The 14,833-nt window shown below is 40.0% G+C and overlaps 1 protein-coding gene across 13 annotated transcripts in view; it reads left to right on the top strand.

The window, feature by feature from the left end:
* PARD3 (par-3 family cell polarity regulator) overlaps positions 1–14,833 on the top strand; it is a 768,046-nt gene that overhangs the window by 501,026 nt on the left and 252,187 nt on the right. For 6 of the 13 annotated variants that reach the window (XM_040352646.1, XM_040352640.1, XM_040352643.1 and 3 more), the window contains 4 exons: positions 18–65; positions 2,434–2,478; positions 2,762–2,809; positions 3,046–3,274. In XM_040352646.1, coding sequence (XP_040208580.1) covers positions 18–65; positions 2,434–2,478; positions 2,762–2,809; positions 3,046–3,274 — 370 coding nt within the window. The remainder of the gene's footprint in view (positions 1–17; positions 66–2,433; positions 2,479–2,761; positions 2,810–3,045; positions 3,275–14,833) is intronic. The other 7 variants (XM_040352652.1, XM_040352650.1, XM_040352649.1 and 4 more) reach the window with 3 other exon arrangements.

Below are 14,833 nucleotides of genomic sequence, written 5' to 3'. Positions count from 1 at the left end.
TGACACTGATTTAACAGGCACGAACAGATCCCAGCTGGAAGTATTGAACAGCTCTTCAGAGTGGGGTAGGTGTAATCTGGAGGGGAATTCATTTTTTTTAACTCGTACTTTAGTAAATTTTATTTTTTCCCCCAAAATGCGGAGGCCAACCCCTCTCCTTTTTTTACAGAAAGCTGTTTTGAGGAAATATTGCTTTACTCTGATTCCATGGAAGTATAGGGAGCCCAATGTTCCTAACCCCTTGATGCCGATCTCATACAAATACAGCACCCTTAGACTGGGCTTTTTTTCTATGGGGCTGCATAATTGAATATTGCCCTTGCGCCACACAGCACACTCACAGCAGAGAGTCAGGGCCTCACCAAGAGCCCCAGTTCCCGTACTAAAGATCAGGACCTGAAACTCCCGATTCCCGAAGTGTGTGTAAAGAAATTATAAATGTAATAATAAAAAAATACTAAATAATACCTAGATCAAGGTTTTATCTAGGTCAGTACCATAGTTAGTGTTTGGGTAAAAAAAAATTATAAAAAAAATTAACTAATTTGGGCCAGTATTCCTTTGATAATAATAAAAAAAAACTAAGCGATCCATTAAAATTTACTACTAAATGAAAAGCCCAATTTTCATGAAAAAATCAAGGTAAAATCCATCTGGATGCACAAAGTAGTTGTGGTGATATGTTTGGTTTTACTAACAAAGTTGCAAAACTTTGCTTACAAAAGATTTCTTTTACCCTTGGGCGCAGAGTAGTTAACCTGCCATTTCCATGTTCGCTAAGAGTTTTCAATATTTGACCTGGGATTGAGTGGATTTTGGTGGTGCTGACTTTCCTAAATCGGACAGCTTCTCCCCCCCCAAGTACACAAAAGAAAGCAAAATAGATCAAGGAAAAGTAAGCATAAAGAAAATGGGGGGGGGGGGGCAAAAAAGGGTAGGCGAGCTAAAGAAGAAGGCACGGGCAAGTGCTCGGAAGAGGTTTTTTTTACTTTTTTGGATAACATTATCTCTGACCTCTGGAGAGTGTCATAATACTGTCTAAGCAGCTCGGGTAAAAGTGTAATAATCCATGCTATCAGGCTCCCAAATTGCATGAAAGAGGACAAATTCCACAGCCAGTCCTGCGGCAGATGGTATCTGTGAAAAGAACCAATATCTGGGGATCATTTCTTTTGCTGCAGCATTAAAAAAAAATATGCAACATGCCCCTTTTAATGGATTTTAGGTGTTTCTAAAGGTGCTTTTTTTTTTTTCTTTCTTTAAAATAATACATCATACTTGCCTGCTCTGTGTAATGGTTTTGCCCCAAATTCTTCTTTTCTCTGGTCCCCTGCTGGTGTTTCTGCCCCCCCCCCGCTCTGGGGGCACGTGTGCATGCTCGCTCCCCAGTTGCCTCTGTGTGTCTTTGGGACGCACAGCATGGCTCAGTCCTGCCATCCACTGAAACCCCCTGCTCCCTCCTCACTGGCTGTGATTGACAACCATTGTCTCCCACTGCTGTGACTCAGCAAATGAAGAGAGAGAGACCTGGGAGAGCCTTGGCTCTTGTGCACACCCCTTTATCAGGCTTGGGTAAGTATTGGGTGGGGGGGGGGGTTGCGGGGGGAGATGTACACTAAAAGTTTTTACCTTCATGCATTTAACTTCAATGGTATAATATTGAAAAAAGAATAATAGAGCGCAGATTGATTGAAGGGTTGTTTGGTATTTTGGTACCTTTTACTTTTTCAGTAAGTCAAGGAGTATGGGACCTTCCTATACAACAAGAAAAAAAAAAAAAAAAATCATGTCTTCTAAGGCTTTGTCTACATGTAATTTGTCAACTGCCTGCCCCTATGAAGCCTGCACCCCACAGATCATTAAAAAGGGCTTTTAGCAGAGGTTTAAGGCTCTCAAATTCTAAAATCTAAGAATTCTGATGACCCCATACCTTTTACTGACTGGCTAGAAAACAGTGCTCTCATCATAAAAGCGCTGTCTGCATTCAATGGTATATAAGAAAGGGGAGAGGAAAATGTTTCTATGCAAGATTCTGGTTAGGTGGCCATCTTCAGTAGTTTGCCAGCATTCTATTTCTGTCCACAGCGATACCTGATTACTCTAACCCGAGTAAGTTGAGTTTTTAAACTGTGTGATATGACAGACGACTTAGAATAGCGTCCTTTAGAAAGGGACACAGAGAGACAAGAAAATATAACTTACATTTGCTAAAATGCTTAGGGGCACATACACTATTTATGTGAACATTTAAATTAAAGGGTACACTTATTATTTAATAACCAGAACTGAAAAGATGTTAAGATTGGATCGCTATTATTAATATTAATTTGACAGTGATGAATTTTACCTTTTTTATAGTAGTTTGAGCACAAGATAAAATAAAAGGGCTATACCTGTGCAGAAACTCATTTCCTTCAATTAATACTTTACCAGGTGGCACATCACAGTTGGAACCACTAAACAAGTCTGTTGAGCAGGGTAGGTAAAGTGCGTGAGAAACTCCACTATCTTTTTGTACAAGGCACTCTGGGGATGACTGACCTAGACCAGAACAGATTTTAGGCAACTCTTTTTTAGGCTTAATTTTTTTTTGTCTTTAGAAAAGAAGTAATGTGTTTTTGCTATGTTTTCCCTTACACTGCAACCTCATGAATGTTTTTTTTATTATTACACTCTGACCTTTTTTTTTACACTGGTGCTGGGTGGAGGCTGCATAAGAATGTACTGTGAACACTCTTAATAGAATATAATACTTTATCAGGTACCAATCAAATACAGCTTGAGCAAAGGGACAGTTCTACCACATGGGGTAGGTTAAATGAAAAGTACATCTCTACTTTAATGGAACATATACTATATTTTAAGCCTTTCATATGTCCTCTTGTTTGGAAACTGCTAGCTATTTTGTCCATGTGTTTCCAATGCAGTAGCCATGGTAACAATAATGGTCAGGCTTTCATCGGTTTGGTCAGTTGTTGCCACTGTTGTGATCTTGTGTACTCGGTCATTTTTTACTGACATATTTAACTTTTTTTTTTTTTTCAGTGGAGGAAGACACTGAAGAGAGCTCTCGATCAGGGCGAGAGTCCGTTTCAACTGCCAGTGACCAGCCATCTCATTCACTAGAGAGACAGGTTAATGGGTCAAGTCAAGACAAGAATAAAAAGGAAAAGAGCAGTAAAGAGAAGAAAAAAGACAAAGATAAAGACCGAGATAAAGATAAAAGCAAGGCCAAAAAGGGCGGCGTGCTGAAAGGTCTGGGTGATATGTTCAGGTAGGAAAATTTCTATTTTACACAAACCATGTTTATACTCCGTTACACAATATACTTTTTGATACACATATGTATCACATTATACTTTTAAAATCTAGCTTTAAATTATTAGATTCCTAGGCTGTGCTTTATGATTTTCATACCTCCCCTGCTAGATTTTTATTTCTTGTTCAGTCAATCTTTGGCAGTTGACCAAACAGATTTTCTTGATAACAAAAATTGTCACCAGTTTTGTCTGAGAAATCATGAGTCTGTGAGTTTGGGGCGGGCAAGGTAAGTAATAGCGTTTATCTCGCTTAGAGCTTTGCGACTATTAGCAAAAATATACACCTGCTTCTGCCCCATGAGATGCAGCACACCTTCAGCATTCGGTATTGGTGTCTCTTAGAGTGGCCATTGACCTTGTAAGGAAGCAATGGCCTGCTAGTGAAAGTACTGTGTCTTCCTCCCTAAACATATGGCTACCATTACTAATGCTAAGCAATGGATTCATTAATGGAAAAATTAAGCAAAGGTGGTTGAACAAAGGGATTGTCACGGATATATATAATTAAATAGCAAATGTATAACTATTTAATATCCTGAAAAAGCAGAAGCAATCCCCCTTAAATATTCCCAACAGTTGAAAAAAGGTGTCTCCTCTAGCATACGTTACTAAAACCTTATCCCCAATAGGAAACAATTTGTCCAGTGACATTCCAAGTTGACTACAGCATCTTCATAGTTTTTAAAGCAACATTTGATTAATACATTCTACAGTGTTGTATTTAACACTCTATAATAAAGAATGCAATTTTTTTTTCTTCAGCAGTGAAAATAACATATACATGATGAAGGTCCTTATAGGTAATTCTTCTGGATGTCCTGGTCAGTGATTAAACCTCAGTCTTGGCGAAGATTTTATTTAAATGGAATCTATAAGTCCATTTCATTGATGAATTTAGGTGACACAGAAATAGACAGCTTGGCACTTTGACTCTTGTATTTATCTATACCATGTCCGCTTGTAATTGACTTATAATTGACAAATATTGTCAGTAGAGGACCTTGTTTTAGCCGGCACATATCTTGGTGCTCATCAAACATTGATCCCTGCTGTCCTCATTTCACAAAAGTGTTAATAAAGCTTGTGAAGGTGGCCAAAGAGTGCTATTTATCACAGTCTTCTAGATTGTGCCAAGCTTAAAGCATTTGTTAACCTTAAAAAAAAAAAAAAAATGGGGATCCTATTCCCTTAAAGCATGTTATACAGCACAGTGTGTGTGCTGTGTAATTTAGCCCTCTCTATCACCTGAAATACCTGGCTGATCTTGCCAGTTTCTGCCCTCCCCTTTGTAAACTGACCACGGTTAATCATGGCTGCTGAGCCCTGACACTGTGGTCAGTTTACGTGCTTCCATCATCCGCAGCTATCCTGTCCTCTCCTCTGTCATCCTCTCCCCCCTCCCTCCCTCCCTGCCTGTTGTCTCCTGTGTCAGCCCCTCCCCCCAAAAAATAACTTTGAATATTTGACATAATCCGCTCTGTCTCCTAAAGATTTGTCCCCATGTGTCTTTGTTTTATTTAAAAAAAAAATCAGCAGGGGAATCTTGGCCCTGCCCAATGCATCTGTCAGATGGGGAGAGGAGAGAGTCGGCGGGTCACGTGAGCGGTGATCAGCGATCAGAAATGAGGCATAATTGTTTTGTTTTTAACTCTGCACATTAGGAGACAGAGAGGATTATTTAAAGTCCTTAACAACCACTTTAGGTTAAACTAGTTTTGTCTTCAATTATATCATATATTGCCCATTGTTTTGTCATCACAGAATGCAGGCTGTGTCTGCAGTGAAATCCCACAATGAAATATATCTGTGTACACTTTTTGGTACTACTGATGCATAGCATGCATAGGGATTATGGATCAATGTCTAAAATGGCCACAGCACCATGTAGAGACACTAGTTTCATGAAAAAAGTGTATGGCCACTGCAAGACTTTATATATTCATCCTGTAAAATGTTTATCAGACATGCCTTATGGCTGGAAATATCATACTCCTTTTATATGTAGCCTAATTTCCTGGCATCGCCAGGTATTTGGACCATTACCACACAAGTTACTACTCACTGTATTACTAATACCTCTTATTATTTGTTGTGCTTATCAAAGAAGCATTTGTCTACATTAGGAACATCTTTTTAAAGTCTACACGTTTCTGATTCTTTTCCTACCTGGGTATTGTAATATTCTGCGGAAGAGAATCATTTTTTAAAAGATGCACATATTTGAATCCATATAACAGGCCAAGAAATTTGTTATTGGCCAAGAAATTTGCCTCATTTCACAACCAGTTTAGCATGCAGTTGAGCAGATCTCTTCTATTATTTAGTTCAGCCGATTTGTGTTTACGGTGAATGGTATTTAGGATGGCTACACAGAAGAAATTATGCAGTTTGGTAGTGATCTGTTTATCCAATAGGCAAAATCCATTTCAAGTAGGTGATCTCTCCATTATGTATGTTTGTTCATTATTTTTCAGCTGAGCTGGATCATTCACAGGGCAACCTAGATAGCTGAACTCTGTCACTTCACAAGGGCAAAGGCACCTAGTTCCTGATGCCAATATGTGGAATCTCTGTGTCTACTGAAATCTTTACTTATCAATGACAATCAAAAGAATGGGGGGGGGGTCATAGCAGCTACCTTTCCAAGGTTCAATCCTTCTTTTCTGTGCTACAGTGCCTTTACCACTAATAGAAGGTGAAGCGTGATTAGTTAGATGTATCCCCTAAAGTGTTCACAAAAGCTCAAGACCATACAGTCATCGAATGCCAAAGACAAACTTGGGAAATTTTCATAGTCAATTTTAATATATCAGTCCTCAAAGATTAACACAGCTGTTTGAAAAGTCTATTGGCTTAGTTATTCAGTTCATAAGCTTTTTGTCTATTATTTATAGGTACAACAAGGGTAACAGGCTGAATACACTGATCAGCAATTACTGCTGAACTGGTCAAATTTCAATCTGTGTATATCCAGCTTGATTTGGGTGTTCCCCTTGTCTGTAAAGGTCATTGGTATGGCTAGTTGTAGTCAGTCAAATTCAACTGGATTTTTTTTTAGCTAGAACAGAGTAGTTTCACAATTTTCACACCTCCTCCTATCCAGTTCTTACACCATAACGTCTGTCTTTCCATGGTGTTTTATTCAAAGTGGTGTTGTTACCCATGTGGTTTTGAATGCTCAGTTATTTCCCTGAAACTCATTAGAACTGGAGAAGTGGATTGGATAAGCTACGAGATGTCTTCAACATTACAGAACAAGTTCATATGACTAACTACTAGGGATGAGCTCCGGCGTGTTCGCATAGTCCACGTGCAGAGCCCGCCAGGAAGTCTGCACGGCGCTGCGCTAATCACAGGCAGAGAGACCTTGTCCCGATGCTCGACTACAGAGATCGTGAAATGTCTCCCTGCCTGTGGTTAGCGCAGAGCCGTGCTGACTTCCTGGCGGGCTCTGCACGTGAACTGTGCGAACACGCCGGAGCTCATCCCTACTAACTACTAGGTCTTCTCCTTGGTTATCAAAAAACGCATTAAATTTAACAATAATTTGGCACTATACTAGGTAGTAGATATAACAAATCTGTTCCAAACCTGCTGCTAAAATTCAGCACTCCTTAAAACTAATTGTTTTTACTTTGACTTGGTGAACTTCAAATCTTTGTGGCCACTTTTTACCGTCCTAGAAAGTCAGTTTTTCTTCAATGGCATGTTCAGTGTTACAGTATCCACCCACGTAGCTAAAGAGATAAAAACCTCTGGTTTGTGTGTATATAACAGGACATTTCCTAGACAAAAACCTTGTTAATTCCCACCTCCTGCATGAATAACAATGCATTATTTAAGTTTAGAAAAGACTCAAAGTGCTGTCTTGAAGAGTGCTCCTTAACCATTTATTTCCCTGTATTTTTCATGTACTGTGAAGGAATATAGCAGTCTTTCTGCTGGAATATCATCCCATGTGGACAGCTGCAGGAGATTAGGCCTAGGCTTTATCCATAATCCATCATTAAAATGTAAATAAACACAGTTTTTAGAAAATTGCACATTGTACACTGGAGGTTAACCTCATTAAAGTGTAAGCAAAATACTTGTAAAGCTGATCAGACAAGAGGTAATCTTATTATTTGTGAATGGTCAGACCTCAGAAGGACTCTACACTACTTGCCTGTTTGCTGTTTTGGTACATGTTGTATAGTTTCTCTCCAGACCGCCAAGTGAGGCATCTGCATATCTTCATACAAGCAGGTAAGAAAATGAGGGAATCTACTGAAACTAACCCAATCAGTCTCTTTCATACATGTTTAAATTTTGACACCGCTTTGTTGATATTGTCTGTGTTAGGCAGCATTCTGTGTTGGGACCTTGAGGAAAGGAAACTTGTTATGAAATAAGAATGTTGGCTGCCATTGCTGACCTAAGTTCTAAAGTTAATATCCAGGCAAATCTGAAAGTCACAAATTAGTACAACTTTGTGTTCAATAATAAATATTTTTTTTCTTCTAGTGAAATAAGTGCCCAAATTTAACTTGGTAGCAGTCTGCTGCTGTTTTACTGTCCAAACAGAAAACTTGGGAGGAGAGATAATAAAATATTGTTTCTTGGCATCATCCATCTGGAGCTGCAGAGTGACAGAGAGTGGGGATATCTTCCAATAAAGACTAGTTCTGGTGACAACCAGACGTTCCTTCACTTAAGAGGAATTTTCACTCCCATCCAGTTTTGGCCTTGGGACAGGAAGTGAAGGGAAATCTCAATGGGACACAGATGGCAAAAGAAACCTTACAGGGGTTATAACCCTCCGTTTCTCTGTGTAACCTGGAAAAAGTATTGCCTTTAGTTCTACTTTGAATGTCAGTTGCCTGACTTCAATACGTAAGTCGCATATCAGGGACAAGCATGCTGTAAATAGGTTGCTGACCCATAACAAGAGCATGCTGCTAGTGAAGCTAGAACTCCTGATTTGCAGTCTTATTCCAGGTCAGTGAGTTTGTTAAATGATGGTTTCTAAACTGACAGAAGTGAAATGCAGTGAATGTTGCCTGTGTACCTTTAGTTATTTTGGGGAGCCCTGAAACCTAGAATACATCATCTGATAATGTCAATCTGTTGCTGTTGAAAATACATTGCCTCTTGGCTGTAATTTAGGGTTCGTTCACTCATTGTGCAGTGACTGGTGTTTTTCCACTGCATTTTATTGCAGTGCACAGTTAGGCACTGCAAGTCATCCCACATCAGCACAATGCCCTGCTGTGTGGAGACAAGTGTCACTTTATGCACTTTAAATACAGTTAACAAAAAACAAAACAAGAGCAACAATGTAAGGTGCCGAAATATGAATCACAGCGGCCCCCTCACTGCAGCCAAAACAGAAAGCCTAGGTGAGGTGTGAGCAGACCCCTAGGCTCAGTTCACACTACTGCAATGCAATTTTCAGTCTTTTTATGTAGTGCGACTTTGGATGTAGTTTGCATATTCTAAGGAGCCAAATTGCACAGAAAATACACCTAAGCAGCAAAGGAACTTTTTTCAAAATCGTACCCCATTGATGCGATTGGACACCATTGAAAATAATGTGATTTCCCTTGCGTGATTTTGTGAAACTTAGGCCCCTTTCACATGTGCGGACCGTATGTCCGCATTTTCATTCATCCGTTTGCGGATGAAAACGGGACATACATTGGTCCCTATGTGATTGCAGGTGTCAGGGAATGAACATCTGCTGACACCCATAATCACCCGCCTCCGCAAAGAAATTCCGATTTTTTCTTCCGTCTGCGGATCTGATCGGATGAACACGGACACACGGTCCGTGTTCATCCGTTCCCCCTATAGGGGAGAACGGAGAAAAGACTGGGCGGTCCCTGCACGGACACACGGAGGCAGACCTGCCCCGTGTGAAAGGGCCCTTAAGGCACATCGGAAATCGCACTAGTGTGAACCAGCACTTACAGAAGGTTTTCAAAAAAAATCTTTTTAGAGAAGAAATGCAAATTAATTGCAACTTTAACTTATTAGTTTTGCAAATATTTACCCGAATGCAGACAATGACAGGTTTCCCTATTGGCTTTAATTAGCAGCAACAGATTAATATATTACCTGCTATATATTCCGGTGTGTGTGTAGAATATATTATGCAGAGTTCTGCCACGTCTCACGTTTGTAATGTGTACTCAAGCTTCCGTTGAAGGCTTTGTTAGCATATCACGCCTCACCAATTGCAGCTGAACAATGCAATTGGCATACCAATCAGTTGGTAAGTTTCTCACTAATGTTCACAAATTCAAATTTATACCATCCTGACATTCACATACAAATCAGTGCTGCACAATGCCTTGATAAGCAAAGGCTGATATCTTTGATTTGGGGGGGGGGGGGGGGGTTAAAAATTGCAGTATGCCTAATCTGTGGCATATAGAAGGAAACTCCTGATGCATAATGATTTTTTTTTTTATGAAGAATATAACTGGTTCCAATGTGCTGCATCAACAACTTATTCCAATTTTTAGGCTGTGTAAGCACCTAGATTGAAAGGAAAATATTCTCCCTAAAATTCATAAAGTGATTCAGCATACACCAAATTCATGTACTTGTCTATAACTTGTGCTTGAAATTGATGCATGCACGCGAGACACTTTTGCATAATCTGTCTACGTCAGGGTCCCTCTCTGTATGGCAAAAGAGTTCCCTTCACTGGAACTAAGGGACCAAGACCAACCTCTGAAAAATAATTCCCCGCCACCAAATGATTTGGACCAGTGCACAAAGAAAGGTCCATAAAGACATGGGTGAGCAAGTTTTGGGTGGAGGACCATGACTGGCCTGCACAGAGTTTTGACCTCAACCAGATAGAACACCTTTGGGATGAATTAGAGCGGAGACTGCGAGCTGGGCCTTCTTGTCCAACATTCGTACCTGACCTCACAAATGTACTTCTAAAAGAATTGTCAAACATTCCCATAGACACACTCCTAAATCTTGTGGACATACATTCCCACAAGTGTTGAATCTGTTATAGCTGCAAAGGGTGGGTCAACTCAATATTGAACCCTGTGGATGAAGACTGGGATGCCATTAAAGTTCATGTGCGTGTAAAGGCAGGTGTCCCAATACTTTTGGCAATATAGTGCATCTACCTTAGCCCATGCACTACCAGTTGTTGTTGCAGACCCATTAGAATCCCTCCACAAACTGGTTGTTACTCCATATGTGGCCATATTTACTGAGCAATTGTAGGATGCCTAATAGTTCTCGCAGTGTATTGAGAAAACTTTTTGGAGACGCAGCATAATCTATTCTTTCACTTTTCCTCTAAATGGACTCTCACCAGCCAGCTATTGCACAAAATATGAGGTATGATTGGAAGTGGTAGAAACACCAATTGACCTATAAAGCCATTATGATGCATTGTTATAAACAGCATTACATTATTCATGTTACAGTACTTAAAAATGTTTTCTCCATATCCCTCTTTCTCATCTTGCTTGGTCTTTGTGTACCACAATCTATAACTTAGCTCAGCCAGCAAAAACACTAATGGCTCACGTAACAATGTTTAATAAGCCCAATAAATGATCTGGAAGATTATAGATCTTTCCAGTTGAGGTAATATGAGGCAGCAGGAAAATTTGGATAGTTTTTTTAGAAAAAAAAAAAAGGCAAAAAAGATATTCAACTGTGTCTTGAATACATTTTTGTGTGTTTTATCTGTTGTTTACTTTTACTGTGTGCTAGGTTTTATCTGGAAGCGAGAAAGAAGCTTGATGCTAAACAAGAAATGCTTTTAATGGGCCCTTTTCAACTATTGTCACTGAGTACTCACTGAAGATTATTGTAAATGTTATTAATTGTGCCATATTCTCAAGATCATAGTTCATGAAGATGTATAGGTTCTCCCTCTAGTGGTTTCTTGTCTATAAAGCAGGGCAGTCAGCATTCTTGATGAACGACTGCATTAAGATCTTTTTCATGGCCAACCATAAAAGGACAGTTATTTCTCCCAGAACAGCAGGTGGGGAAAAACTTGCCCATACTCCCACCAGGACCCACTGCAGATTTATGTGATCCCCTAACAAGATGATTACTACCTTGATTTTGGGTAGGACATTCAGAAAGATGTGGCAGTTTGATTTTATAAATTGTCCAAAGCTGGTTAAGTTAAAGTGATACTATAGGTTCATGTTTTTTTTGTTTGAATAAACATTTCATGCTTACCTCCACTGTGCAGTTTGTTTTGCACAGAGTGACCCCGATCCTCGTCTTCTGGGGTCCCTCTGTGGCTCTCATGGCGTTTTCCCGCAATAGCTAACCCCCTCTAGGAAGCTATCTCCCGAGGGGGTTATCTTGTGAGCGCGCTCCTGTGTCATACACTCAGCGTCTATAGCTGCCGAGTGTGTGACTCGGCCCGCCCCCCGGCGGCTGCGTTATTGGATTTGATTGACGGCAGTGAGAGCCAATGGCTGCGCTGCTATCAATCTATCCAATTAAGGTGAAAAAAAAAACACGAGGGTTTACAACCCCTTCAAGCTTGCTTTTTAAAATCAAATTATGGAAGTCCAGTTTTTTTGCAATATAATAGAGCAGGGGTCTTCAAATGATTGCTCTCCAGTTGTTCACGGACTACAATTCCTATTAAGCCTAGTCATGTCTGTGTATGTCAGACTTTTGCCTCATGGGATGTGTAGTTGTGCAACAGCTGGTGGGCCGTAGTTTGGAGATCCCTGTAATATACAGCTATATAGCAATATACAGTACTGTGCAACCGTTTTAGGCAGGTGTGAAAAAATGCTGTAAAGCATTTTTTACCAATTTAAAAAATGCAAAGTGAGCAAACGGAAGAAAATCTAAATGAAATGTAATACTTGGTCTGGCTACCCTTTGGCTTCAAAGCAGCATCGATTCTTACACATGCACACTTTCAGGGATTTTGTAGTATTAGATTTAGAGGTATGATTAAAAAAGTATACCAGATAGGGGCTAATGATCATCAATTCTATATGTAGGGTGAAACATAGTCATTAATGGAAACAGAAACAGCAACCTAGGAGGATAAAAACTGGGTGAGGTTGTAGAATAAAGTTTCATATCACGGGTCATACACCATGGCAATACTGAGCACAGCAACAAGACACAAGGTAATTATACTGCATCAGCAAGGTCTCCCCAGGCAAAGATTTCAAAGCAGACTGGGGCATCAAAATGTGCTGTTCATGCTCTTTTGAAGAAGCACAAAGAAATGGGCAACAAGGAAATTGTTAGACACAGGTTAGCCAAGGAGACCTAATGCAGCGGATGAAAGACACATTGTACTTGCAAAGAACTGTTGGAAACCAGTGGGACCCAGGTATACCCATTTACAGTTTGGAGAAGTCTGGCCTGAAATGGGCATCATGGAGGATTTGCAGACAAAAAAAAACCCATACCTCCGATGTGGAAACAAGGCTAAGTGACTCAATTGTGCACAAAAACATAGGAACTGGGTTGCAGAAAAATGGCAGCAGGTACTCTGCACTGATGAGCCAAAACGTGAAATATTTGGCTGCAGCAGGAGGCAGTTTGTTTGCTGAGCTGGAGAGTGGTACAATAATGCATGTCTGCAGACAAAGATGAAGCATGGTGGAGGTTCCTTGCAAGCTTGGGGCTGCATTTCTGCAATTTGGTCAGGGTCAATGGTGTCCTCAATGTTGAGCAATACATGCAGATACTTTTCCATCATTACATAACATCAGGAAAGCATGTGATTGACCCCATATTTATTCTGCACCAGGTCAATGACCCTAAACATACAGCCAGTGTCATTAAGAACCATCTTCATTGTAAAGAACAAGAAGTCCTGGAAGTGGTTTGGCCCTCACAGAGCCCCGATCTCAACATCCTTGAGTCTGTCTGGAATTTCATTAAGGAACACAAGTATTTCAGGCAGCCTACATCCACAGGAGATCTGTAGATATATCTCCAAGATGTTTGGAACAACCTACCAGCCGAGTTCCTTCAAAAAATCTTCTGCAAGTGTACCTAGAAGAATTGATGCGGGTTTGAAGGCAAAGGGTGGTCACACCAAATATTTGATTGGATTTGGATTTCTCTTCTGTTCATTTACTTTGCATTTTGTTAATTGATAAAAAAATAAACTATTAGCACTGCTATTTCTGAAAGCATTTTTAATTTACAGTATTTTTTACACCTACCTAAAACGTTTGCACAGTAGTGTATGTAGAGTAATAGGAACGTAGTTGGCATTTGTTGATTATATACTGTACCTATGGCATGTTTAGTGGAAAACCTTCATACATGGAAACCATTTTCCACAGCCTGCAGGAACGCTCCCGGGGGATCCGTGTTTACAGAAATTGCTGGCATAAATCTTTAAACGTACATGTATTCATCCTGTAAACAGCACCATTGATAAAGTGAAGAGAATTGCAGGAGACATTTTAATATACACAACGTTCTTATTAAGAGCATTAAAGTGACTTTTCTCTTGAAAGCCTATTCATTTGATTTGCACATTAGAATATTACTACAAGAGCCTTAGGAACGAGCCATGCAATAAACAACATGCTGAAGGATCTGTTGTGTGCGTCTTTATCCAATTCTGTTTTATGATTATTTAACAGCGCCAGCCCTGATAGACTTGAAAATTACATTTATCTTCCATTCGCCGCATTGAGCTAGGCTTATATTGAGCGTCTCCCTCTCACAGGCCCTTCTGTATATTTAGTGGCAGGTCTAAACACATCTTTTTTCATAATGAGTAACACACTGTAGTGCAGAGCCCTTTGAGTCAGGTTAGAGTCTTGTGTAGTGATGGTTCCCTTCACCTGCTTAGCAGAATGGGAGGTCATTTACTCTTCTGTCAAAGCAAACCGGCCAAGATGCAACTTATTTCTGTCATGGACTTAACCAGCAACTGCTAGAAATATGTACATCTTTTGATGACTATGTAAACAGTTTGTACCAAGTGAACTTATTTTCTGCTTGTGTGATTGGGTCACTGCGTTTCCCAGAAGTTTGGCACAGTTTATCATTTAATTGGAGTCACCATAACCTTTAAGTATAGTATATGTGATCTATTACCTTGTAAAACAACCTTTTTATTTAAAAATATTTAACTAGATAAAGAAAAAGTGATCACACGACCTCGGTTCTCAGCTGCTTACGGGGATTAGAGAGGTGTGAGCGGACACTGCAAGGGGGAAGCATTAGCAGGATGTGAAGATAGGGCAGTAAACTGATTTTCCTGGTGAAGAGAATGGTAGTCCGCATCATGCAATTAAAATTTCCATGTCTGCTTTCTGCTTGCAGCCTCTTACTATCTTTTAATTTGCTGTGAAAATATCACTCTCGGTTTCTGTTTGTAGGGTGGCTCCATTGCTTTCAGGATCCCTTGGAGCCACCCTTAATAGTACTCTCACGGCTGCAGCTTCAAAGACCAGATCCACTCCCCACGTCCTCCTTTCCTTGTTGCTTAATGTCTGCAGTTAGAGAAGAGGTGCCCAACCTTTTGAAGAGCGAGG

Source organism: Rana temporaria, chromosome 5 (genome assembly GCF_905171775.1).
Source record: "Rana temporaria chromosome 5, aRanTem1.1, whole genome shotgun sequence".
NCBI lineage: Eukaryota > Metazoa > Chordata > Amphibia > Anura > Ranidae > Rana > Rana temporaria.
This window is presented reverse-complemented; position numbering and strand designations above follow the sequence as displayed.